Source organism: Cervus elaphus, chromosome 26 (genome assembly GCF_910594005.1).
Source record: "Cervus elaphus chromosome 26, mCerEla1.1, whole genome shotgun sequence".
NCBI lineage: Eukaryota > Metazoa > Chordata > Mammalia > Artiodactyla > Cervidae > Cervus > Cervus elaphus.
Window position 1 is genome coordinate 34,682,569 of NC_057840.1, and position 27,537 is coordinate 34,710,105.

The 27,537-nt window shown below is 43.8% G+C and overlaps 1 protein-coding gene and 1 non-coding gene across 6 annotated transcripts in view; both read left to right on the forward strand.

The window, feature by feature from the left end:
* MTHFD1L (methylenetetrahydrofolate dehydrogenase (NADP+ dependent) 1 like) overlaps positions 1-27,537 on the forward strand; it is a 174,077-nt gene that overhangs the window by 982 nt on the left and 145,558 nt on the right. For 2 of the 5 annotated variants that reach the window (XR_006337942.1, XM_043888033.1), the window contains exons 2-7: positions 4,197-4,281; positions 5,695-5,745; positions 5,840-5,893; positions 8,958-9,082; positions 11,420-11,520; positions 13,202-13,338. Coding sequence is in view for 4 of the 5 variants with exons in the window: in XM_043888033.1 (XP_043743968.1) it covers positions 4,197-4,281; positions 5,695-5,745; positions 5,840-5,893; positions 8,958-9,082; positions 11,420-11,520; positions 13,202-13,338 (553 nt within the window). In the remaining variant the exon portion in view is untranslated. The other 3 variants (XM_043888034.1, XM_043888036.1, XM_043888035.1) reach the window with 3 other exon arrangements.
* On the forward strand, positions 12,480-12,610 carry LOC122684560. The gene has a single exon (XR_006338098.1). It is a non-coding gene; the product is annotated as a small nucleolar RNA SNORA70 (small nucleolar RNA).

Below are 27,537 nucleotides of genomic sequence, written 5' to 3' on the forward strand. Positions count from 1 at the left end.
CGCCTGCTCCACCTTCTGCTCCGCCCTTCAGCTGGTCGGATCCGGGGTCGGGGGCTGGAGCGCTTTGGGGCTAGGGTTGGGGGAGTAGGGGGACGCAGCCATGGCCCAGCGATCCGCGCCCATTGGCGCAGCGGCTCCGCCTCCCAGACGCTATCTGCGCGCCGTGGACTGTGACTGCCGTTGAAGTCCGCGCTCATCACCGCAGCCTCCGGCGCCTGGGAGGACTGCGGCCCGGCCCACCCGTTGACTCACTGGAGGCGGTCGAAGTCGGGGCCGTCTGGTTCCAAGCATCGCAGCACGGCGGGCACGGCATCCCCAGCGCAGCTTGTTTCCAGAGGTCTCTCGAGGGCCAGAGGCGAACCCTGGGAGCCCCGGGTCAGGCCTTCCGCTGTCTCCACCCGGAGATGTTCGCGGGTCCCCCTCCACCCACCTTCCCCCCGATCCCTCACACACATCCTAGCCGCTCCTCTTCGCCCTTCGGCGGAGAAAAGGGAAGTAGAGTCCGGTCTGGAGAAGTGTGTTAGCTGGGGACCCAGATAGCGTAGAGCAAGCGCTCCGGACGTTCCTGGGGGTGGCGGGAAAGCCCTCACCAGGACTCCTAACTCCAGGATGCCAGTCCCCGAGCAAGCTGTTCGCCTTCAGCCATAGCTGTTTTCCTTCTAGCCTTCATTCTGAGAATGAATATGCCTGTTTCCAAAGCACTTCTTGAGGTGGCCTGCGACTCCAAGGACCCTTTCGTTTAGCTTACCCTTGTCTCTGTGAAAGTTGAGGTTTCATCTCTTCCTGTCATTAGGTTTTAAGCAATGAGCTCACCTTAAGGGACTGTTACCAGACTGAACTGGGAACGCTGGCCAAATACGCAGCAAAGCCAATCCACCGACATGGGGTTGTGATGTAGGCAAATACAACGTTTGTTGTAGGGTACCAAGCAGGTGAGTCCAGGACAAGCCTCAGATCCACTCCAGCTTGGTCTCTGAGTTAACATTTTGTTTTGTTTTTCTTTTTTTTTTAAGGGGAAGAACTGAAAGGCTGGAATTAGTCATCTTGTGACGTTTCTGTGACATTTCATTTCTTAATTGTAGCTTTGACAATCAGCATGTCTTCCGTTTATGCTTCTCTGGCTGGCTGATCCTTGAGTGGGAGTCTGTTAGCTCATCTCCTGAGTGTATGGTTAATGAGATCTATGATAGCAATCTTATTTATTTTTATGATAGCAATTTTAGCACATTAATGAGATTACCAATAACAATTTTAGTCATCTGGCTCTGGTTGATAGTTTATTTAGCACAGGATTAAAGTCAAAGGGCACAGGAAACTGGACAAAAATTTTAGATAGGTTAATCATGAATTGAATAAGAGGTTTTAGGGGGATTTGGTTTCAAGGTAAGAGTCTGAAGACAGTATAGGAGGCAAAAATCTCCTTCCAACTAGAAGTTGACAGGACAACTTTTCTCACCAGGGCAAAAAAAAAAAATCTCTTGATTAGAAACTTTTTAGACTTATTGAACCTGGTAACTCCTTATTTGCTTTGCTTGGCACTGTAGGAATAATGAGTAACCCCAAAGAATGATACATTACACATGTAACAAGTCTTGGGGGATTTAGTCAAGTAGCTGAGTTGGTGACAGATCTGAGCTTCTGTAGTCCTGAGCGTTTCATTTATTGGAATGGTAGGAACTGCAGGTGTTTTCTGGGGAAAGTGCTTTTGTAAGGCGTGTTTTCAGTGTTCAAGTGTAGCTTAGAGGCGCAGAAGAACATTTTACAATTATAAGAACAAAGGTAGAGTCCTTGTAGAGCTCCTGCCCTTACAGTTGGGTTCTTTACGGCTCAGGAAATTGTCCATGCTGGTCAACCAAAGCCTGAGCTTGGGTCCGGGGCTATTTCCACTCAGAGCTTTAGAGCCACCCAGACACTCCTTTTTGAGAACATACATTCCAGGCCCCACCCAGACTTAGGGAGTCCAACTTGATGGGCTGAGGCACAGAGCTGTTCTCTTTCCCACGCTCTTTGGCTGATCCTTCTTGCCAGGAACCACTTGGGACCCACACTCCAGTGCCTTCCCACACTACACAGAAATGAGGACCCAATACAGCCCAAATTCGTAGTCAAGAAAGGTGGGGAGGGACTTCCCTAGTGGCCCAGTGGTTAAGACTCAGAGTTTCCACTGCAGGGTGCCTGGATTCCATCTAAGATCCTGCACACCAAGCAGTGTGGCCAAAATAATCATAAACATAAGAAGAGCAGGGAATCTGCATATAGCACGTGGTCCTCAGCCACGTTTTGCTACAAAGAAGATTCTGGCTCATTTATAAGGTGATCTGTGAATTTTCATATATAGTTCAACAGAACAATACAGTCTTTTCACTGGGAATCCAGTTGCTTTATCCCAGGTGATTAAAAACAAAAACTTGCCTGGTTTGTAGACAGCTGCATGCTCATTTTTTCCATTTCTTTTGGCTCAGCTGACAGTGGAAAGGCTCATCTTGGTAAAGTTTTGAGGCCTATAAACATTTTCCGAGCACCCCTCTTCCACCTAATAGGAGCTGTGCCTGCCAGTTATGTTCGTCAGTTTCTTCTCTGAAAACTGGGGGGAGTTTTGCGCCTGGCCATTTTGCCCCGTTCCTTTGTCTATGGCCACTTACTGCTGATGGGACCTGGCTGGGAGTTCACCCTGCAGTTTTTGAAAACTGTTGTGTGTGCAAGACTCTGGTGGAGATGGGAGATAAAACTTAAAGATGATCTTAAGCCCTGAAGCTTGGGTACCGCCTCAGCTAAGCCTCTTGTTTATTACTGTGAGAGGAAAATGAGCCAACTTTCTTTTTTTTTAAAATTATTTAATATTTTTAATTAAAAAATTTTAATTGAAATGTAATTGATTTACAATGTTGTTGTGTTTTAGTTATATGGCAAAGTGATTCAGTACATATATATGTCTGTGTATATATAGATATATATATGTGCTCAGTTGCTCAGTTATGTCCGACTCTTTGCGACCCCACAGACTGTAGCCTGCCAGGCACCTCTGTCCATGGGGATTCTCCAGGCAAGAATACTATAGTGGGTTACCATGCCCTCCTTCAGGGGATCTTCCCCACCCAGGGGTCAAACCCAGGTCTCCCACATTGCAGGCGGATTCTTTACTGTCTGAGCCATGAGGGAAGCCCAGATATAAGTACAGATATATCTTTTTTTCAGATTCCTTAGTTATTTCAAGATATTGAATGTCGTTCCCTGTGCTATATTGTAGGTCCTTGTTGTTTGTCTATTTCATATAGGGTAAAGTCTGTTAATCCCAGGCTCCCGATTTATCCCTCCCCCTTCCCTTCTTCCCCTTTGGTAACCATATGATTGTTTTCTATGTCTGAGGGTCTGTTTCTGTTCTGTAAATAAATTCATCTGAAAGAGCCGACTTTCTTGATTGTATACAAGTAAGGAACATTTTGTGTGGATGGTGGTGGAAAGTGGTCTCTGAAATGGCTCCTCCCAGGAAGCTACAGAAAGAGAGCCTGCCTTGTACCACGTTTATCTCGGCCTGCCCCTGTCCCTGGGAGCTGACACCTGGGGGATGCTAAGAAGAAGGTGGCCCCTGCTATTTTTCAGGAGGTTCCAGTGCAGACTTGAGGGGCCCAGAGGAGTCAAAGGCCCCTTCTGTGAGAGGTGTCGGGAGAATATCTGATCCCTCCACCTCCCCACTGTTTCTGCAGCCTTTGCTTCCCATCCCTTCTGTAAACTCAGGAGCTTAAAGTATATCCTGACTAGTCACTTCTTACCCCCTCCACAATTCCCTGTATTAGTAACTACCCCCCCCCCCCCCAGATTTGCTTTCCCCCTGGACCCAGACTCTTCTGGAGTGGAAGGAGTGTGGTGGAGAAAGGGAATTATTGAACCAAGAAACCCAAACTTCTTAGTACAGTAAACTTAGAAAATGCAAGAGAAAAAGTCACCCCTAGAAAATTACCATTCGCATCCAGCTCGTTTGCCTCCGCTTATTTTGAAAATTAAGAGGTTGTCATATTTTATGTCGGGTTAAGTAGTTCATGATTGCTCTCTTGGGCATCCCCCTGACCTTGTGCATACCCGGAGGAGCACCCTTTTGCTGTCTAATTAGAGTAAGAGACCTTCTAAGAAAATGGGTGGTACCCTCCCTTTCTAGTCAAACCTAGATCTGACTATGTTGTTTCTCTTTCCCAATGTAGAGAAGTCATTCAGAATTCGAAAGAAGTTTTGAGTTTATTGCAAGAAAAGACCCCTACCTTTAAGCCGGTTCTTGCTATTATTCAGGTAAGCTGAGAATGTGGTCCTGTGTTTCTATTTTATGATGTCTTTTTTTTTTTTTGGCTGTTTTGAGTCTTCGCTGCCACGCATGGACTTTCTCTAGTTGTGGTGTGTGGGCTTCTCATTGTTGTGGCTTCTCTTGTTGCGGAGCATGGGCTCTTGATGCCTGGGTTCAATCAGTACGTGGTCTGTTGTGGCACATGGACTTAGTTGCTCTGCGGCATGTGGAATCTTCCAGCCCAGGGATCGAACTTGTGTCCCCTGTGTTGGCAGACAGACTCTTTACCACTGGACTACCAGAGAAGTCCCGGTGTCTTTCAATCTAGATTGTACACAGACATCCACCTGCATTTCCCATCACCGACATCCCACTAGGGCTTAGGAGAGGAAGGAGAAGCCTCAACTGGAAATGCCGTTGTTTCCCCCTTTATCTGGTCATTTTGCTGCTTCAGGGTTACAGGTCAGGTACCGCTTTGTTTGCGTCTGTCTCCTTTTGGTGTGGGTAACTTCCAGAGGTCGGGAGGTAGATGCTCTCATAACTTGCGTTATGCAGGATATACTGTGGCCAAGTATAAATTCTTATCAGATGTGATCTGAGGGGAACGGGGAAAAGCACGCCTCTTTGTTTCCATGGAAGACAGAAGCTTGCTGAGACACGATATTTGGTGATCTTACTACTTAGTCTCTAAAGCCTGCCTTGAGTCTGAAGGGCCAGAAGCCATGGCATGTCAGAAGGACTTCAAGTTCCACATCTGTCTTCTGACTTTGGACCCTTCGTTGCCCGCTGCAGTTGGCACTATTTGCCACCTGTGTTGGCACACCAGGTGATGCCAGGTGCGGGCAAGTGATGAGCTGAGCCAAGCCTGTAAGCTAATACAGCCCAACACTTGAGCTGCCACTATTGTTCTTGGCATGCGTTTAATGTATCAGAAGAGCTGCCTCATCAGTGCTGTGATTTCAAGACCAGAGAGCTATGCTCAAGTCACTTGCTTTCTTTGGAGTCTGTTCCTGCAGAGATAGGCAGGTGAGAAGAGAGGAAAGAAAAGTGAACCAAGGGCCTATCCTCCTGGAATTCAGCTTACTTGATAGCTTTTCACTGAAGGGCAAGTCACCTAAATCCCCCTGTTTGGCATTCCTCACTTAGAAGTGGATTCTGATTGTGGCTGTATATGCCCTGTGAGGATTCTTATTTTAAAAAGAAATATAACTTGAAAGCCTGAGAAATTGTCATGTTAATAAAGACCAGCCATTAGCTCCCTTTTATGAGCAATAAGATTCTTGTTCTGCATTTCCCTTTTATTGTCTTTGTTGTTAGATAATGCATGATCACAGAATTAGTCTTTGTATTGTTCTGTGCCTATTCAAGATCTTTTTATGTTGATCTTTAATACATTCTCCTTCTGTCTCCCCTCTCCCAAGGCAGGTGATGATAACTTGATGCAAGAAGTAAACCAGAATTTGGCTGAGGAGGTAAGGATTGTTGATTTTCAAAAATGCATTTTAATTTTTGGGTGGTACATTCATCTTCTCTCAGTGACAAACTCGCCCTGTGTACTCTTTGCAGGCTGGTCTGAACATCACCCACATCTGCCTGCCTGCGGAGAGCGGGGAAGATGAGGTAAGACAGCAAGACATATGACTCTTAACTTTGTGTTCTTCCCCCTCAGTCCTAGTAGACCTCTCAGCAAGAGATGCTAAGAATTGACCAAGCCTTTTCTCGGGGCTGAACTTCTGGAGGGAAGAATTCACTTTTCCCACTAGTGTAGATACTCTGTGATCTGACCCTTATCATGTTTCTTTCTTTTTTCTTTAAAGTAGAGTTAATTTACAGTGTTGTGTTAGTTTCTGGTGTATAGCAAAGTGATTGGGTTATACATATATACTTGTATCTTCCTTTTCATATTCTTTTGCGTTATGGTTTATTACAGGTAGTTCCCTGTGCTATATAGTAGTAGCATGTTTTGTTTTGTTTTTAATATATTTATTTATTTGACTACACCAGGTCTCAGCTGTGGCACATCAGATCTTCATAGTTGCAGCATTCAGGCTCTTGAGATGTGACATACAAACTCTTACTTGTGGCATGTGGGATCTAGTTCCCTGACCAGGGATCAAACCCAGACCCCCTGCATTGGGAGCTCAGAGTCTTAGCCACTGGACCACCAGGGAAGTCCCAGTACCTTGTTTTCTATCTCCTTACCCTATGTTTCTGCTCAATAAGGCCTCCCCTCGTGGCACTAGTGGTAAAGAACCCACCTGCCAATCCAGGAGACTTAAAAGACGTGGGTTCGATCCCTGGATCGGGAAGATCCCCTGAAGAAGAAATTGGCAACCCACTCCAGTATTCTTACCTGGAGAATCCCATGGACAGAGGAGCCTGGTGGGCTACAGTCCATGGGGTCACAAAGGGTTGGACATGACTGAAGTGACTTAGCACACTCCATGTGTTTCTGTTGACAACATGAGCTATGACATGGTCACTTTGGTTGTGTTTCTTCAGCTGTAGCAACAGCATTGTCTCGTGGTATTGTCAGTGTCTGGAGGACTAGTTCTGATTTGTGGTATCCTGACCTGGGTTGTTTGACCTTGGGCCATCCTTTGGTTCCTCTGGGTCGCAGTTGCCGCGTTGATAAAATAAAGGATGGGATCATTTTCCAGATCCTTTTCCAGCTAACTTTGTGTGAATCTTTAAGCGGTTTGGGGCAGCTGATAAAAAAACCACCATAGGTTCTTTCAGTGCTAACTGTATGTGCTATAGTTGTGTCCACCAGCAGGGATGTCAGCCCTCCTATGTGTCATCTCAAGCCTGGGAGAAGCTGCACTCCATAAGTAGGGCCTCGGACACTAAACCAGGGCCATCCTGGTGTCTGACCCTTCTGTGGCTAGGTTTTCTTCAGACTGGCTATGGCAGTGATGAAAACTGTGAATAATCGGGAATAGCACTAAAGTCTTTTGTAGGTGCATAAAGTTCAGAAGTGGGCTTCCCACATAGCTCAGTTGGTAAATCATCTGCCTGCAGTGCAGGAGACCCGGGTTTGATTCCTGGGTTGGTAAGATCCCCTGGAGAAGGAAATGGCAACCCACTCCAGTCTTCTTGCCTGGAGAATCCCATGGACAGAGGAGCCTGGAGGGCACAGTCCATGGGATCGCAAGAGTCGGACACGACTTAGCGACTAAACCACCACCACCACCAGAGTTCAGAAGTAGGGGATCCCTGGCTAGTGTGGTGGCATCACAAAGTCCTTAGATACTCAGGTTTCCAGAATCTTGCTGTGCTGCCTCATATCCAAGATGGCCCATTCAACTCTACAGATCACACCCACATTCTATTGTTGTGTTGTTCAGTTGCTCAGTCGTGTCCGACTTTTGGTGACCCCAGGGACTGCAGCACGTCAGGCTTCCCTGTCCTTCACCATCTCCCGGAGCTTGCTCAAATTCATGTCCATTGAGTTGGTGATGCCATCTAATCATCTCATCCTCTATTGCCCCCCTTCTCCTGCCCTCAATCTTTCCCAGCATCAGGGTCTTTTCTAGTGAGTCAGCTCTTTGCATCAGGTGGCTCAAGTATTGGAGCTTCAGCTTCAGCATCAGTCCTTCCAGTGAATATTCAGCATTGATTTCCTTTAGGATTGACTGGTTTGATCTCCTTGCAGTCCAAGGGACTCTCAAGAGTCCACATTCTAGCCAGCGTCAGAGAGAAAATAAATCCAGACTCAGTAAGAAGTGATATAATCCAAAAGAATTACTGCAAGGTGGGGAACGGGCCTGTTAAGGAAATGTACTCTGCCCATAACTTCTACATACCTTTGAGAGGTAGGCAGAAGGTTTGTCTTTTATAGGGAGGGGGAGAGAAGGCTGGAAAGAAGCCAGTGTGATGAAAGAAAGGGTGGCTTGATGAGATAGCAGATGAAAGAATGTTTTACCCTGAAGCCAGCCTGAAAGTGGAGGCTGGACTGTGCCCCTGGCAGTCAGACTGAGGCGGGGTCAATGTTTGGGCTCCGATGGTAAAGATGTGTCTACAGTGTGGGAGACCTGGGTTCAATCCCTGTGTTGGGAAGATCCCCTGGAGGGGAGCGTGGCAACCCAGTCCAGTATTCTCTCCTGGAGAATCTCCATGGGCTACAATCATGGGGTCACAAAGAGTTGGACATAACTGAGTGACTAAACACAGCATAGCACAGATCAAAGTTTAAGAAGCAGAGGGAAGGAAAGAAACTTACCTAAAGTTCGATTTACAAGCAGTTTTATTCTGATGGGTCAGTGGGGACAAGCAGTTCAGCTAAGTTATTCATGGACAAAAGATGGGAATTTGTGGGGTCTGTATCTGGCCTTGTTCCCAGGTAGGCAAGAGAGCATCAGATGGGCTCAAATCTGATTGTGGACAGGGAATTGTCTTTTACGGCTCTCATTTGTGGCATCTCGTGTCTTTTTTAATTGTTGAACTTTGGTTTTGTTTTGTCCTGTTCTGGTAGAGAATAGTGATTAAGAAAGACACTAAAAATTCAGCCAAGCTTTTATAAATGTGGTGAGAAGGGAACATAGATTTCTTTCTGCTTTACACCAGGTCTTCAACAAGGACAAGAAGAAACTAGAACACATACATTTTTATGAATTCATGTTTAATATAATATGCCTTTTGTTGGGTCTTATTTTTGCACAACTGACTATAGTTTTCCCATTAGATTATAGATGAGATCCTGAAAATTAATGAAGACACCAGAGTACATGGCCTTGCCCTTCAGATCGCTGAGACCTCATTTAGCAACAAAATCCTCAATGCTTTGAAACCAGAAAAAGATGTGGATGGGTAAGAACATATAAAAGAAAACAATCCACTCATTGCTAGATTTTTTACGGTGAATTTTTGAAAACTCTGCTCTTTCAACTATGTCAGTAATTAAGATTTGAAAGGAATAATTTTAAATATTTCAGGAATTGGAGGGCCTTAAATTCTGCTTAAGAAAGTGCATGTTTGGGAAAATACCCTTGCCCTTTTGTAGTGCTTGGGTGCCATTTTGGAATTAACCAGTCATATTCATTTGAGAAGGTCCTATCTGACTTACAGAGTCCTTAGCCTGCTCTCCTCTTCAAATAACTTTTCCTTGATAATTCTACCAGATTAGAGAAAAACCTAGACACCTGCTTCACCAGCAATAGAGTATTCTTCCTCAGTTCCAGGCCAGTAGAGAAAAACAAAGCAAGCCCTTACATTCATAATGCAGGGTTTTGTTTGAAGGGAAAAACTGTGAATAGCAGGTGCCTTGACATTGGTCTTGGATGTGTGTCATGTCATGACATAAGCTTCAAGGGACAAGGAATACTACCCACGCATAGGGAGTTCCTAATGTTTCCTAAAAGTTGAAAACCTCATTCTCCTCCGTGGAAACAAGAGATTTATGTACTGTGACCTAAAAGAACCTACTTAGCATTGCAGGGTGGTAAGCAGATTTATAATATTATTCTTGTAGGGGCTAGATTGAATGGATCACCACCTCACTGACACATCCAGATTCTGCCATTATTCAGGCCTTCTGTTGGGACTTAGGGCAGACTCAAACAGGGAGAAAAGTTGTCATGAAAATCTCTGATCCTGTAGCAGACAAACCATAAAGAAAGAAGAAGCTCTAATTAGTTAGGAAACCTCCAGAACCTCAAGGTATCAAGGTGTAGTTTTCAATCTTTCATAAAAAGAGGAGTATGACACCTTTCCCAAGTATCCTCATTTTGTTACTAACCTGTATTGAGAGCATCAGTTTAAGCTAAATAGTTAGGGACTATTTTGTCCTGAATTTGACAAGAAAGGACTCAAGACATTGAAAGGATGTGGTTCCTCCTTTTTCCCCTTGATTTCTGCAGGAGATGAGTACTGATGTTGAGTGGCAGTCAGACCTTGAATCCAAGTCTTGTGAGGTCACTCCCCGATTTCTAGGATTGATTCTGGACTTTGATATTGATGGAGATTTAAATTCCTTCAGGGTAAAGTGGGCTTGGCTTCAGGACCATGGCGATGCACACATCCAGGGCCACCCTTCTGCGTAGTCCACTGAGATGAGCTCCCTGGAGCTGTGCAGTGAAGCCGTGCGTGGCTTCAAGCTGCAGACGGGCTGGCCAAGCAAAATCAGAACACCCATAGGGACCACATTAGTATCGCTTGAAGGGCCGCTCTAAGAAGCCGATGGCCTCTATTCCTGCCCGCTCTTTATTTTATATTTTTCTTGCCCACTCTTTAATTTCTATTTAATTATTTAATATAGCCTATCTGTCCACAAAAATTCAGTGAACTATCAAGTTAAAAAAGGAATAAAAGAGAATTTTATTTGAGCCAAATCAAGGATTATAACCCAGCAAGCAGATTCTCAGGAAGCTTTGAGAACTGTTCCTCTGTTAGAAGTCAGAGATAGTCATACAGTCATATAGATAGACGTCAGATAGTCATATGGATAGAAGTCAGATAATCATACACATTGTCGAGAGAAAGGATAACACATCATAATGACGCACTGATACCTTACATAAAATTCACTAAGGATAGAGTCCCGATGAGGAGAAAGTGAAAGTGTTAGTCGTTCAGTCACGTCTGACTCTTTGTGACCCCGTGGGATGTAGCCCACCAGGCTCCTCTGGCCCTGGGATTCTCCAGGCAAGAATACTTGGGAGTGGGTTGCCATGCCCTTCTCCAGAGGGTCTTCCTGAGCCAAGGATTGAACCCGGGTCTCCTGCACTGCAGGCAGATTCTTTCCATCTGAGCCACCAGGGAAGCCCCATAGTCCAGATGAAACCCCCAAGTCACCATGACCCCCTACAGAGCTGGAACGAACGCTGTTCTCTTAAGAAGTTACGTCGCTAGTGTCAGAATTTTTTTAAAAATTATCTTTTCGGTTGAGCAGGCAGTCTTGTCCTTGAGGACCTCTGGTTAATGTGTCATGCAGGTGCACACTGCAGGGCTGGGAGGGAGGGTGGAGGCCGAAACGAGTACAGAGAGGATTTTATAGTTAATTTTTTTTTGTCCTGCTTTAAAAGATAAACTTCTTTTCATTATATCAAATATTGACTTGGCTGTTATTTGGGATTACTACATGTGCTTTACAGAGGCGTGAGTTTGGGCCAAGTTTTAACTCACTTGTTCCCTTGTTTTTGGATTCAGATTAACGGATGTCAACCTGGGGAAGCTGGTCCGAGGAGATGCCCATGAGTGTTTTATTTCACCTGTGGCCAGAGCTGTAATTGAACTTCTTGAAAAGTCAGGTATAATGCTTCTTTAGAAGTGTTGCTGTTCTGTGTTTTTTGGTATTCACGTGAGTTTTAGTAAAGATTTGTTTCTGGAAGATTCTTACTGAAACACCGAAGTGATATTCAGCGTCAGCTCTTTTTGTTTCTCATCAGAAACGTATGACTATGGCAGATTTTTCTAAGAAGATTAACTATTATAATTTTAAAGAGAAATTGGCAAAGGTAAATGATTAACCTTGTTAAACATTAAATAACTCATTAACACATTACGTGTTAAACATTTTCTCAGCCTCTCTCATGAAACTCTCAAAATAACCACCGTGAAAGACATTTCAACTCCTCAAATCTGTCAATGTGTAGACCTAGATAAGATTTATATTTAAGGCTTAAATGACTGTTGGATATAGACTGTTAGATATATAGTTTAAATGACTGTTAGATATAGTTTAAGGTATAAAAACCTAGATTAAGATTTATCAGTGAATAGTATCACTTTCAGTATCAGTATTTAATTTCCATCTTTCTCTCCTTTTATGTCAGTGACTTAGAAATGAATAATTTCTTAGTTATCACATTTAACAAGTAAATTATTGCTGAATCTTTCCTATATTTAAGGACTTTATAACTGAATACATAAAACTTTAACAAACTAAATTTTTCTTTGCACTAGCTTGAGTGAAAAAGAGACCAGTGTCCCTCCCCTATACCCAAACGTGGAATGAGTAAACAAAAATTTTAAAATATATACCAAAGCTTTGTTAGAAAACTAACTTTCAAGATACACCTTTAGGACAACAGTCATTAACCTCAAATCTCTGAGATAACCCGAATAGATAGTGTCTTTCTATCATATGAATAATTAGGATGATGATTCTGCATCACCCCACTATAAAATTTGCACAGAAAGAATAAATTACAGCTTATAGTCATTGTAAGTCTGGTGCCCAGAGGGCCAAGTTTTAAAAGGCTATTTTTTGTAGCCAATGAAGCTGATGGTGCTATTTTCGCTGGGGGGGTCCTGCTGTGGCTGCAAACAGCAGCCTCTTGGGTGGTGTATGAAGCCTGTTGGCTGCATGGTTTGCCCTAAGGGACCTTGAAGTAAAAGTGTCAGTCATTCAGACCTGTCTGACTCTTCATGACCCCGTGGACTGTAGCCCGCTGGGCTCCTCTGTCCATAGGATTCTCCAGGCAAGAATACTGGATTGGATTGCCATTTGGAGAGAGCCCTTTCCAGGGGACTTTCATGTCTGACATGCCGTCCTCAGTCTAGGCTCCAGACAGGGGTGCGTGGTGCCTTTGGAAAGCGCCAGGGTGCAATGGCCAGCGTCCACATTGGCCAGGTCATAATGTCCATCCGCACCAAGCTGCAGAACAAGGAGCAGGTGAAGTTCAAGTTCCCTGGTTGCTGGAAGAGCCACAGAAGTGGGGATTTACTAAGTTTAATGTGGATGAAATTGAAAACTTGGTGGTGGAAAAGCAGCTTGTCCCAGAGAGCTGTGGGGTCGAATACGTCCCTATTCCCGGCCCCCTGGATAAATGGTGGGCCCTGCGCTCCTGAGAGCCCAGACACTGTCCCTTCCTTAACACCCACTGGTAAATCCTACTTTAAAGGCTTTTTTCCCCCTTGCGTAAAAGCTGTATGGGACGAAGACTTTGATGTTTGGATTATAATACTGAATTTTCATTTGGTGGGTAGGTGTCAGCTTAGATGGAAAGAAGATCTTGGTAATAGGAGCCCATGGGTCTTTGGAAGCCACCCTACAATGTCTGTTCCAGAGAAAAGGGTCCATGACAATGAGCTCGCAGTGGAAAACACCTCAGCTTCAAGGCAAGGTAAGCATCTTTCATGTTGAAAACGTATCTTCAAATGCTTATATGAGAAAAGGAGGACTGGAAATGCACAGATCAAGCGTTTTAATATAAGAGATTAGAGAAAGAACAGCAGAAAAATCTCAAAGGATGAAAGCAAAGAACAGAGATTTCTATTGCAAAGCCAAAATTGGTTCTTGGAAAAGTCTAGTAATATAGACACATCACTAGCCAAAATGATTGAGACGAAAAAAGAACACCAGCAATGTTAGGAATGAACAAGGATACATAAACATAGAAGCAAAAACTATTTTTTTAAAAAGGTAAGCAACTTTATGCTGATAAATCTGAAAACTTGTATAAATGGATTCACATAAAATTGAATAGTATATAACGATGAAGACATTGAATCAGTCTAGCAGACAAAAGTCAAACAAGCAGACAAAAAGACAATAGTTTTATAAATGAGCTACCACAGTCAAAAAAAAAAACAGATAGGAGAAGACAGAACATTTCGTAACTCGTGAGTTCCCAATGCAGACAGTGACCAGATGCTAATGGACAATTACAGGCCAATTTCATCTGTGAACATAGATGAAGTTACCACTGGCAAAATAGAAAATAAAATCCAGGTTGAGGTTATCATGAGATTGTAAAGAGGGTTAACATCTATCAAAATGTCTTAATGTAATTCATTACATTATCAGATTAAAATCTATACTTTGACCATAGTAGACACAGAAAAGTTATTAGACAAATCCTAATATTCATTATGAGATTTTTCTAAAAAGTCATCTTAGACTAGGAATTTAAAGAAATTCCTTAATCAGATAAAATGTCTATAAAAACTGAGAGTGAAAATATCATTTAACAGTGAAATATGAAAAACTTTTGGGGGGGACTGCACTGCACAGCTTGTTATTAATAGTTCTTAGTTCTCTGACCAGAGATCAAAACCAGCAGTGGAAGCACCAAGTCCTAACAACTGAACCACCAGAGAATTCCCTAGAACCATTTCTTTTTTTAATTAGAAAAGACAAGGGTGCCTGTTATCAGTACTCCTCATTGGCATTGTGTGGGAATTCCTAGACAATGCAGTAATATGAAAAAAGAAAAGAAAAAGATGATTGGAAAGGAAAACACAAAATGTCATCAATCCTGAGTAATAAACTTATGTAAAAAGTACAGAAGACTTTATCAAGATATCAGAATTACTTCACACACACACAAAAAACCCAGATAACAGAATTACTAAGAGTTCATCTGGGTTCTTGGATATAAGATCAACAGGCAAAAGCTAATTGCATTTCTAAACACCACCCCCCACAGTTATAAAATTAATTTTTAAAGAAATACAACATATGATAACAATGAGAATATAAGGTACCTAGGAATATATTTAACAAAAGTTATTTCTGACCTTTTGAAAGAAATGGTATAATTGTTATAAATGCCATTAAGAAGACCCAGTTAAAAGCAGAGATACCATTTCATGGATTAGAAGACTCACTCTCTTAAAGATATTGATACTGATTCTCTCCCAAATTAATCTCTACATTTGAATCAAAATCCTGACATAATATTATTGTGTAGAATTTGCCAAATTGATTCTAAAACTTACATGGGAGAACAGGACAAAAACAAGGCAATTTTGAAGAAGCATAGGGCTACAAATACCAATAAGAATTTTTTTAAATTATTCATTGGAATAAGGCAAGTTGCAGAAGGATGTATTTCATCTAACCCCATTTGTATAAGATTTAAAGTCAATACTGTCTATACATTTTTAGAGCTGCATACATATAAAGGAAAAGAATAAGGAAATGAGCAGAAACTGAACCAATTCAGGAAAACCGTGATGGGACAAACATGTGGATGTAGATGGAGAAGACATTCGGGGACCTTCGCTTGTGTTGGTCATACCTTTTCTTAAACCGGGCAATGGGCAGGGTATCCAGGTGTAAAAGAATTGTAATTCACTGAAATAGTTTGAAATAGTTTCTTAAAGTTTTTGAAATAGTTTCATAAAGTTTTTAATTTCAAAAACTGACTATGCATTTCACAAATGTCAAGCAAAGTGATTTTACATTAAAAGTGCATTAAGCACAATAAATTACCAAAATCTGAAAATACATGTTCCTCACTTTGCAGCGTGAGGATGGAGACTAGCAAATTGTAGTCCTGCCCTGGGGACCAAGGCAAATGGACTGGGGTTTGTAATGTTTGAATGGCAAGTGGATCTGTTATACCTTGTTCTTTCTTGTTTGGAAACAGTCCTGGAACATGATCTTGCAATTACTATGTGATTTTTTTAGTGGTCGCCACATGGTGGCAGGCTATTCAAGAAAATTCAGGGACAGTGTTTTGTACTTTAAAGCCCAGAATTTTGGGTTGGGACGCTTAGTGGAAGAGGACAGTAAACTTGCCCTGAACTGAACAGCTGTGACAAAAAAGAGAAAAATGCCTTCATTGGCAATTCAGTGTTTTCACAGCTGCCACAGATAGTTTTGCTAGTTGTATCTGTATTTTGGAAAAACAAAGATATCTTTCAAAGTACTTTTTTATTATGGAAATAAATCACCTTGACTATTTGGATAAAGCTCATTCTAACTTTGAGAACCATGATTGCAAGGCTTTACTCTCTTGAGAATCTAGAAATTGGGCAACATTCTGATTTCCCTGTATCTATGGAGGTTCTCTTTAAAAGCTGACATTGCACGGACTTTTTTTTTTTTTTACCTTAAGTCCTTGGTACTTACAGCAGTTCCACTGTGAATCTTAGAGACTGGCAACTTTTATTGCTTTTATTGTTTCAACTTTATAGCCAAAAATATGGCAAGAGAGATTACAGGCTTTTCATTGTTTTTGTTTAGTTGATAAGTCTTGTCTGACTCTTTGTGACCCCGTGTACTATAGCAAGCCAGGCTTCCCTATATCCTGGAGCTTGCTCAAACTCATATCCACTGAGTCCGTGATGCCATCCAACTGTCTCATCCTCTGTCACCCTCTTCTCCTTTTGCCCTTAATCGTTCCCAGCATCAGGGTCTTTTCCAGTGACTCACTTCTACATATCAGGTGGCCAAAGTATTGGAGCTTCAGCTTCAGCATCAGTCCTTCCAATGAATATTAAGGGTTGATTTCCTTTAGGACTGACTGGTTTGATCTCCTTGCAGTCCAAGGGACTCTCCAACGCCACAGTTCAACAGCATGCATTCTTCAGCGCTCAACCTTCTTTATGGTTCAACTGTCACGTACATGACTACTGGAAAAACCATAACTTTAACTATACAGACCTTTGTCGACAAAGTAATGTCTCTGCTTTTTAATACTCAGTCTAAGTTTAATACTCAGTCTAAGTCTAAGAATAGCTTTTATTCCAAGGAGCAAGCGTCTTTTGTTTTCGTGGCTGCAGTTAACCATCCACAGTGCCTTTGGAGCCAAGAAAATAAACTCTGCCATTGTTTCCACTTTTTCCCTTTCTATATGCCATGAAATGATGTGACTGGATGCCATGATCTTAGTTTTTTGAACATTGAGTTCTCAGCTAGCTTTTTCACTCTCCTCATCAAGAGGCTCTTTAGTTCCTCTTCACTTTCTACCGTTAGGGTGGTATCATCTACATATCTGAGATTGTTATTTCTCCTGGCTGTCTTGATTCCAGCTTGTGGTTCATCCAGCCCAGCATTTCACATGATGTACTGTGCATAGAAGTTAAATATTTAAGCCAGGTGACAATATACGCCTCGATGTACTCTGTTCCCAATTTTGAACCAGTCCATTGTTCCATGTCTGGTTCTAACAGTTGCTTTTTGACCTGCATACAGGTTTCTTAGGAGGCAGGTAAGTGGTCTGGTATTCTTTTGAAGAATTTTGCATAGTTTGTTGTGATCCACACAGTCAAAGGCTTTAGCGTAGTCAGTGAAGCAGAAATAGAGGGTTTTCTGGCTTTCTCTTGCTTTTTCTGTGATCCAGTGGACGTTGGCAATCTGATCTCTGCCAAAGCTTCCTCTGACTTTTCTAAATCCAGCTTCTACATCTAGAAGTTCTTGGTTCATGTACTGCTGAAGCCTAGCTTGAAGGATTTTGAGACCTTGCTGGCATCTGAGATGCTGTATGGTAGTTTGAACCCTCTTTGCCCTTCTTTGGGATTGGAATGAAAACTGACCTTTTCCAATCCTGTGACCACTGCTGAGCTTTCCCATAATTGTCCTTAAACTTTATTTGTCCCCCTCTACATGGTCCACTTACACATAGCAGGCTCCCCTCCCACCACGGAATAAAGGCTGTTTCTTTCCTTTCTTTGTGCTAGCAGCTAGCACTGCACTTGTCACTTACCTCCCGCTGGTATACCTCCATGCTTTTGCCTGACATCTGACTTTTCACTAATCCCATATTTTGGACTCCCTTGGTGGCTCAGATTGTAAAGAATCCACCTACAGTGAGGGGAGACCTGGGTTCCATCCCTAGGTTGGGAGGATCCCCTGGGAAAGGAAATGGCCACCCACTCCAGTATTCTGGCCTGGAGGATTCCATGGACAGAGGAGCCTGGCAGACTACAGTCCATGGGGTAGCAAAGAGTCAGACACAGCTGAGTGACTTTGATTTCATTTCATTCATTCCTATATTTTATTTCTAAAGCACAGGCCATTGCCAGGCCTGGATTCAGAGGGTCATCGGGCCCTCTGCAGACTGTGGTGATAATAACTGATAATGGTGCAAAGAATATCCAGACACAGATTAGTGTCCTGGGAGACCTGAATGGGACAGGCTGTGTCCACCCTTATCGCACACCTTGAAAGCCTTCACTGAAAAACACTGAAAGTATATGTTTAACAGTAGATTGGTGTTTGTTTTTTAATGCCATCAACAATGTATTTTAAGATTATAGTGCATTGTACGTACATTTAAAAATGGCCCATTTAACTTATCATTATGAACAGTGACAAGTATCAGAGGGAGAAAAGAACAAGCAAAGGATTATGGCTGTGAGGTCACATGATGTTTTCTTTGAAAAGCGTTTCTTTCCTGCCTGTTTATCCCTGACATGGGACAGGACGCCCTGTTGGGCATCTGGTGGGGGATTTTGAAAACCAGAGGGATGAGGGTTTTAGGGATAAGGTGGTGACTTACACTGGAGCCCTGTATAGCACCTCCAAATCTACATGTAGCCTTCCAAATTTGGGATGACCTCGAAGCAGTCATGACCTGCTGCAACCAGTAGGAACGCTTGGGATAACATTTGTGTTCTTGGGAAAGAGTATAACAAGTTTTGGTGCAAACAGCTGTGGATTGAAGCCTTCATTGTTGTTTAACTTCTCTGAGCCTGTCTCCTCATGTGTAGAACAGGGATCTTAATACTCCCTGCATCTCGGGGCTGCTGTGAGGATTCAGTGATCCCGCCGGTTTGCTTAGCACAGGACTTGGCACCTGTTAACATCCCCAGTAATAGCTTGGCTGCGGCGGATGGTGAGTCAGGAAGGTCACTGGCAAGTTTCACCCTACAGATGTGCAGTTGATCCTTGACGTGGAAATGGAAAGGCCAGTGGGTCAATCACTTGTAAGGAGGTAATAAAAATGTAGGACCCAGGGTTCCTTATTTGAAGCCTGGCACACATGCTTCCAATGTATGGCTGGGTATAAGGAGAGTCCGTCTGTCTGTGAGGTCTCCCAACAATACATGGAGGCCGAGGAAACCAAATCAAAAACAAAACTAAGAGACAGTGTCCCTGAGAGAGTGTGTCCAGCTTTGGCCAGTCCAGGCCCACCATCTGGTCCTCAACTCCGTGGCTATGGACCTCTTCCTTCCCTGATGCCTGTGTCCTCTCAGCAGCCACTTCACATCAGGTCGCGTCTCCTGGGAATTCCTGGTTTACTGATCACTCTTTCTAGGAATAGTATTCCTTCCTGCGATTTTGAGGGATACTTACATCTAGTTAGTTAAATAGAGATGGATTTCATCTCTATCAACAACCCGACAATCTAAGGATAGTCTGAATACCGTTGTTGTTCAGTCGCTCAGTTATGTCTGACTCTGCAACCCCTTGGACTGCAGCATGCCAGGCTTCCCTATCCTTCACTGTCTCCTAGAGTTTTCTCAAACTCATGTCAGTTGAATCAGTGATGCCATCCAATCATCTCATCCTCTGTTGCCCCCTTCTTCTCTCGCCCTCCATCTTTCCCAGCCTCAGGGTCTTTTCCAGTGAGTCAGCTCTGCACATCAGGTGGCCAAAGTATTGGAAGTTCAGTTTCAGCATCAGTCGTTCCAGTGAATATTCAGGGTTGACTTCCTTTAAGATGGACTGGTTTGATCTCCTTGCTTTGCATACTGATTACATATAAAACTTTTGTGGACCCAGAACGTGAGGGATTGAGATTTGCCTTTTTAGAGCACTACACAAAACAGAGTGGGCTTCTGTATTTGGAAGCTATAGTTTATGCCTTTCTGAGTGTATCATTGACAATTAAGAATAAGTTTTCTGCTTCATTCTGGAGCATCACTCTTGGGTTTTGAGATGCATTCTGCATTTACATGGTGGGAGGAGAGGAATGTCTGGGCATTGGTCCAGATTATCCGCACTCTGTAGAGCATCAGCTGTTGGTGAGCTAAAGCATTGGGTATGACATTTTTGGTTTGAGCTAAGGAATTGCCCTCCTTCCTACACCCAGACGTAGGCCTTTTACTCAGCTCCTCAGGACCCTGGAGTGAAATGACACCCCGATGTAGGAGGGGACAGCCATCTGCCCTGTGAGAATTGACCTACATTTAGAGATGCCTTCTTTCTCACCCCGGGGAGTTCACCCTGATGCTAGAAGGAAATGTTCTGTATGGAGTATTTGTGAGACGGAGTGGTTCCTCTCTCCAGGATAGGGAGGCTGGCTGGCACCTCAGGGCTGTGCTCTCCACCATCCACACACACACACACACACGCACATGCACACACACACAGGCACGTGCACGCACACACACACACACACACACCCCCCATACGCTCCTCTGGCTGAAAAGCCTCTTCTGACACAGCTGGAGGAGGATGGCAAAACGGCCTCCAGCTGCAATGAATCGGGTCAGTCCCAGCTGTGTGTATAAGAAATAACCCAGAAAGAAGAGAGCCGTTTTATTTTGTTTTTCTCAGAGTATCTTGTTTCTCCTTCTGAGCAGATTGTCAAAACTAGCCCTAACAGTAAAGGGGAAAATATAGGTCTTTCACACTTGAAGGATCAAAGTAGGCCAAGCTTTTTGAGCAAAAGTTAATTTTTCAGAGTCATTTTCCACTTTAAATTCAGTACATTGCATGCCTTACAAAAGGCTTTAAAAAGTGAATTGGGAAATTCTAAATATATGCGTATTATACATAGGAGAGCTTGAAAAAATACTCTTTTCCCCAAGATTGATGGGGAAACGTTAGCTTTTAAACTGGACTAGATTAGCCATTTACATGAGTGCTTTTTCTTTTTTCTATACTTTTTTTTTAATACGACTTTTAATGCATTTGTCTTAAATCAGGTAGGAAATTACAACTGTAGTTACAAACCAAAAATACAAAAATACTGGCTTTTCTGGAAATCTGTATTTCCTCACACGGCTTGGAGTTAACTAACTAGTGTCTCTCCACTTCTTGTAGAGCAGGTGTAATGGCAATGAACTCCTACTTTTTTAATATGCAAATGTTTAACATGCAAATTCCCTTTTTTTCCCTTTTTTTGGCTACGCTTCATGGCATGTGGGAATCTTTCTGGAACCCCTGCTCCCTGTAGTGGAATTGTAACCACTGGATCACCAGGGAAGTCCCCCTCTTTTTTTTTCTTTTTTTTTGAAGTTCAGGTTTGCTGGATATAGAATTCTCAGTTGACAGATCTTTTTTTCTTCCAGCACTTTAAACCAGTAACATATGGTAATGGCAGTAAGGACATCGAATAACCTTTGAGTTAGGGGTTACAGTGAACCAGGATTGTCATTCACTCATGTTGCCTTGTTGATTCTGCAGCCATCCTATTAGGCTGGACTCCCACTCTTCCCATACCACAGATAGGAAACTGAGGCTCAGAGAAGTAAAGAGACTGAGCAAGTATATATAATTTTAAAACATTAGCGGTGGCAGTACAACCAGCATTTTTAGCCATTATCTCATGTCAGCTCTTATTCCAGATAGTCACAAAACCCAATCTTTAAAAGGACCTTCCATGTTTAATATTTATTTAAATACCCCACAGCATAAGGGAACTTCATTCCCCAACCAGCAATCAGACCTGTGTGCCCTCTGCTTTGGAAGTATAGAGTCTTAACCACTGGACCACCAGAGAAATTTCCTAATGTCTAATAATCTTTGAAACCCCAAAGTATCCAACACCGTGGGCTGGGGAACATCAGAGGGACCAAGGTCCAAGACATTTGACTTGGGTTGAGTCCACCATTTTTTTATCCCCACTCTTACTAATCCCACAGACACCTTCCTAAGAAAAAGGAGCCATTTCTTGCATGAGCTTTGAGCTTGTCACCACCCCTGCAGGCTCACTCTCCAGGGGGGATGTGTCCACCCTTCCAAGAGGGCAGGGTGGGGACCACCCTGGGCAGTTGTGTGGATTCGCAGTCCAGCCTCATTGATGTGAGTCCCTCCCCTGACCCTTGCCCTGTGTAATGGGTGAGTGGAGGAGACACCACTGACCCCAGGGCGCCCCAGATCTTGTGCCAAGTAAATACTGAGGCTATTGAGTAACGTGTGATGAAGTGACCTGGATAATGTAGGCCCCTGAATTTCTCTGTTTCCACTATTAATGGGTTGAAAAACACCTTTGGATGTCAGCTCCCTTTCTTCTCACTCTTGCTTCTGCCTGATCATTGTGTTACTTATTAACACCAGAGAAGAAGGTGAATAGAACTTTTGAAAAGCCCCCAAATCAGGCCATTTATATTTAGCAATGTTGAGAAAAGGATCAGTGAGAGAATCTATTGAAACTTGGCATGAGATCCGGAGGGGGCGTGTAAAGTCTCAGATGGTTCAAGGCGTGTATTGCACAAAAGGACAAGGGCTCCAGGCTGTGTCTCTGCAGGGAACAGGCCAGTGGCTTCACCTCCTGTCCACCTGTGGATCGTCCTTGCTTGCCTGTCCACACCATCAGCAGAGCCTGGCTCCATGTTTAACTCTTCCAGTGGAAATGCTTCCTAAGGGTGTAGAATTAGAATACTCCAATGGGGAGGCCTCTGCATAGTCTATGAGTCTTCCCAAGTGGCACTAGTGGTAAAGAACCCACCTGCCAATGCAGGAGATTTAAGAGACTTGGGTTCGATCCCTGGGTTGGGAAGATCCCCTGGAGGAGGACATGGCAACCCACTTCAGTATTCTTGCCTGGAGAATCCCATGGACAGAGGAGCCCCGAGGGCCACAGTCTGTAGAGTCGCAAAGAGTAGGACACAACTGAGACGACTTAGCACGCACGCACGCAGTTAGTCTATAAGGATAGAACACCTTACATTTGTGTACAGATTTCATTTTTCAAAGCCTTTTCATGTATTTTTTTATTAGCGTTACACCCTGAAAATAAGGTGTTATGTGCAGTGCCTTGACCCTGGTCATCGATGACAAGAGCACAGCCTGGACTTGAATCCGGGTCTTGAAACCCCCTCCCTGCTGGCTCTTCCCTTCTTCACTTCTCAGAGGAGGCAGCTGAGCAGAGAGTTACTCCAGGGAGGTGGCATGCATGAATCTGTTAATGTGCATCCCAGGGTTCAGAATCAGAAAGCACAAGTGTGGCAGGAAATGCAATGCTGAATTACCCACTGTTAATGCATGTTTGCATTAACAACACAGGATAAGCATAGATCACCTGGCTCTTCTGCCTCTGAATCGAGGCTCACTTCCTGTGGATCTGGGAACCAAAACTTGATCTCTTACACATATTTGTGCTACATGCTTCTGTGTCTCTATCATATTAGCTCATCTTTCATCACAAATACATACACACAGGTGTGAGCACACACTCTTTCTCAGCCTTACTTTTTAGTTTTATTTCTTCCTAGGGTGTGAGAAAGGGAATTTTTCTGGATGAATCCTTCAAAGTATGTCCACTGCTGGATTTGAGGTTGCGTTTTCCTTTTATCATCCATCATAATTTATGTGAGAATCAAGTAAACTTGAAGAGGAATTAACTGTCTTTTCTATCATTTGGGACACAACTGACTGTCTTTGATACTCTCTTCTCATATGTTGAGCAGTAAGTATGTTAAATGATAAGGTAAGAATGCATTTTTGAGAAAAAGGAAGGTTATTTATTAACCCTTTGCGGTTTGACCCCAGGGTCGGGAAGATCCCCTGGAGGCGGAAATGGCAACCCACTCCAGTGTTCTTGCCAGGGAAATCCCATAGATAAAGGAGCCTGGCAGGCTACAGTCCATGGGGTTGCAAAGGGTTGATCAGGATTGAGCCTGCAAGCACACAGCTGCTCACTGGGCTCAGTGACATCTCCATAGGGACGGAACACACTGGACTCAAAGGGCAGATTTTGCCCAGGCATGGTTGCTTATGCTCACTTCTATAATAAAGTCACTGAAGGGTTGCTAATTGCTTTTAGCTTGTTTAGCCATTGGGCATCATTTGGAACTGGTCGACAACACCCTTTCCCCTTAGGCTGCTTGAGACAACCCAGTCCTCCTCCCCTGACTCCTGGGTCAGGAAGACCAGTCGTGGCCAGAGTCATGTCATTTCTTCCTCTTCCCGGCCAGAGTCATGTCATTTCTTCCTCTTCCCTTGTCATTTAAGATGAGTTCTGAGGGATGCCTTAGACACCTTTTTCTTCCCGTTCTACCTGTTTCCCTCGGAGATCTTATCCAAGCCTCAGCATTTAGCTATATCTCTGCTGGCAAATCCCACCCTGCGTCCCCATCCTCCTTTCCTTTCTCGGTTCTAGGCATCCTGTTTCCTACAGAGGTGTCCTCTGCCTGCTGCTTGTCCCATGCTTTCCCTCTCAGCTCCCCCAACTCTTCTCAATCCAGCCTCCAGTGTTGTCATCCTAAAACACAGCTGATGGAGCAAGGGCAGCCCGGGAAGCCCAGTCTGACAGCTGCTTATCTGTTATCAAGAAAAGGCCAGCAAATCCAGGAACTCGGCCTTTATTGAAAGAAAGTGACTTTTCATAAAAAAGAAAAACACCTCAGTCTCGTTAGGACTTTGCCATGAGACAGCCACAGGGCCTCCAGGCCCCATGAGACTTCACAGACACCCTCTGTCATCACAGAGCACTGTGAAGACTCTTGTGCAGAACATGTGCTCTCTAAAGCCTCTCAACCGGCTCGCACTAACCGCAGAGTGTCCCAGCTCATTGAAAGTGAAAGAACAAGGGCCAGTCACCGCCCACCCTCCCTCCCTGGGGACCCCTCCTTCCCTGGGGACCCCACCCTATGCTTAACTGTGACAGCTGCCGGGCCATTGCAAGGGGACTGCCGGATGTTACACATCAGCCGGTTTTTTTTAAGTATTTTACCAACTGTATGGGCAAAATACGTAGAAATAGAGTGTTTCTTTTCCATAGTTCAGTGGTTTGTCCTGCCTCTTCATCGGGAAGACCCCAACTCTCAAATCTTGTAGTCCGGGATCTTTATTTTCTGATCCTCAGCAGCCTCAGTGTCTGCCCCAAGTGGAGATGACAGGTGAATGAATACGTTCACTGAAATCCTGGGTCTCTTTCATTCTCTCCATCAGTGTAAATTCAGGAGCATGTCATTGGCTGGAGAAAGCCCCAGCTGATTTTTTCAGAAGTGATGTTCTTCATTTTGATTTGTTTACAGAACTCTGTCTATAACATTTGCAGGATGTAGAAGCAGGTTTGTTAGGTCTCAGGTAGTTCAATCATGATTCTTCTTTTAAAACCTATCCCAGCTTTCTGTATGCATACAAACCCCATACCTGAGGTTCATATATGCCCTTTCAAAATCGTTGATAGCAGAAGATAAATTCCTGTCTGCTGGCCAGGAATGTGAGGCTGTCTTTCTTGTAGTTTCCATTTTAAAAATGCATTTCCTTTGCTAAGTACGAAACTATGGTGTTCCTTATAACATTGCGAGTCCTCTCTCTCCTATCCGTCCTCTATCTCCCGCTCCATATTCTAAGACTTCTCACCCCTACTCCCACCCCCCAAAAAGAAAAACTTCAAGAAAAATAGTTTTCATGGTATCTAAACCCTTTAGCATTCCCACATGCTCCACACTAAATGCCTGCATATCTGTGTCTGGCGATTGTTTTAACATTTGGTCTTCCGCCTGGGGAGTGGGCGGTACACTCTAAGCTGCTTCCACTCAGGCCTCAGCAGAGAAGGCAATATTTTGTTATGAGTAAAGTTTCAAGCCAGGCTTTGGCCAAGGTCCTTCCCATTAGGGAGGAAGAAAGTAGAAACAGCCAGTTAGATGATAATTCTCCTTGAATTGTAGCTCATTAAAAAAAAAAAACCTTGCCTGGGCCTCCATGGCTTATTTATTGATGTAAGCATCTAGCACTTTTCCTTTCCAGAAAGAATTAGCATCTCCATTGCAATCATGACTGTAGGAGGAGATTTTTGTCTTTTCTCTGGGGATTGATTGTCTTCCAGTTGCTTATTCGCACAGCCCGCTTTCGAGCTGAGTCTAGGTACGCATTTAAGGGGTCGGAATGAGATTTCTGAGATTTATAGGTAATGAAAAGAACAGGTTGTACTGAAGATACCACGTGTAGGAACTAAGCGCTCTTAGGGGACTCGAGTGAACCTGTGATCCTTACTTTTTCCAAAATGAGCATTGCAGTCTTGTCCATATTTAACTCCTTTTCTGTAGATAGTTTAACGTGTTCTGTGTTTGCCTCCGTTGAACGTGGAAATGGCGTTTCTTATCTGCTGATCACTTACAACAGGTGTTAAACAATTTGTGTTACTCTCGAGTCTTACTGTGGTTGACTGTCTACGGTGGTTAAGGGACTCGTATATTTTCTTGTTGCTGCTTAGTCGCTCAGTTGTGTCCAACTCTCTGCGGCCCTGTGGACTGTAGCCCGCCAGGCTCCTTTGTCCATGAAATTTTCCGGGCAAGTATTTTGGAGCAGGTTGCCATTTCCTACTCCAGGGGACCTTCCTGATCCAGGGATCAAACCTGCGTCTCTTGTATCTCCTGCATTGGCAAGCAGATTCTGTACCACTAGCGCCACCTAGGGATCCTACATGTTTTCTTATCAGACATTTAAAATCCTCTTTCCTTAAGGACACATTTTTCCCCTAAAAATAAAAGCACCTACAAGTCTAGCCGCTTTTCAGCTCTATCTGTTGAGAACCCATGTGACCATAACGCACTCAGTCCAGTTCAGTGGCTCAGTCATGTCTGACTCTTTGCGACTCCATGCACTGTAGCATGCCAGGTTTCCCTGTCCATCACCAGCTCCAGGAGCTTGCTCAAACTCATGTCCATCGCATCGGTGATGCCACCTAACCATCTCATCCTCTGTCGTTTCCTTCTCCTCCTGCCTTCAATCTTTCCCAGCGTCAAGGTCTTTTCTAATGAGTTAGTTCTTCGCATCAGGTAGCTAAAGTATTGGAGCTTCAGCATCAGTCCTTCCAATGAATATTCAGGACTGATTTCTTTTAGGATTGATGGATTTGATCTCCTTGCTGGTAATATTGACTGTCAGTCAATCAGTTCAGTTCAGTCGCTCAGTCGTGTCCCAACTCTTGGCAACCCCATGAACCACAGCACGCCAAGCCTCCCTATCCATCACCAACTCCCGGAGTTTACTCAAACCATGTCCATCGAGTCAGTGATGCCATCCAGCCATCTCATCCTCTGTCATCCCCTTCTCCTCCTGCCCCCAATCCCTCGCAGCATCGGGGTCTTTTCTCGTGAGTCAACTCTTCACATGAGGTGGCCAAAGTATTGGAGTTTCAGCTTCAGCATCAGTCCGTCCAATGAACACCCAGGACTGACATCCTTTAGGATGGACTGGTTGTCTCTCTTTGCAGTCCAAGGGACTCTCAAGAGTCTTCTCCAACACCACAGTTCAAAAGCATTAATTCTTCGGTGGTCAGCTTTCTTCACAGTCCAACTCTCACATCCATACATGACCACTGGAAAAACCATAGCCTTGACTAGACAGACCTTTGTTGGCAAAGTAATGTCTCTGCTTTTTAATATGCTATCTAGGTTGGTCATAACTTTCCTTCCAAGGAGTGAGTGTCTTTTAATTTCATGGCTGCAATCACCATCTGCAGTGATTTTGG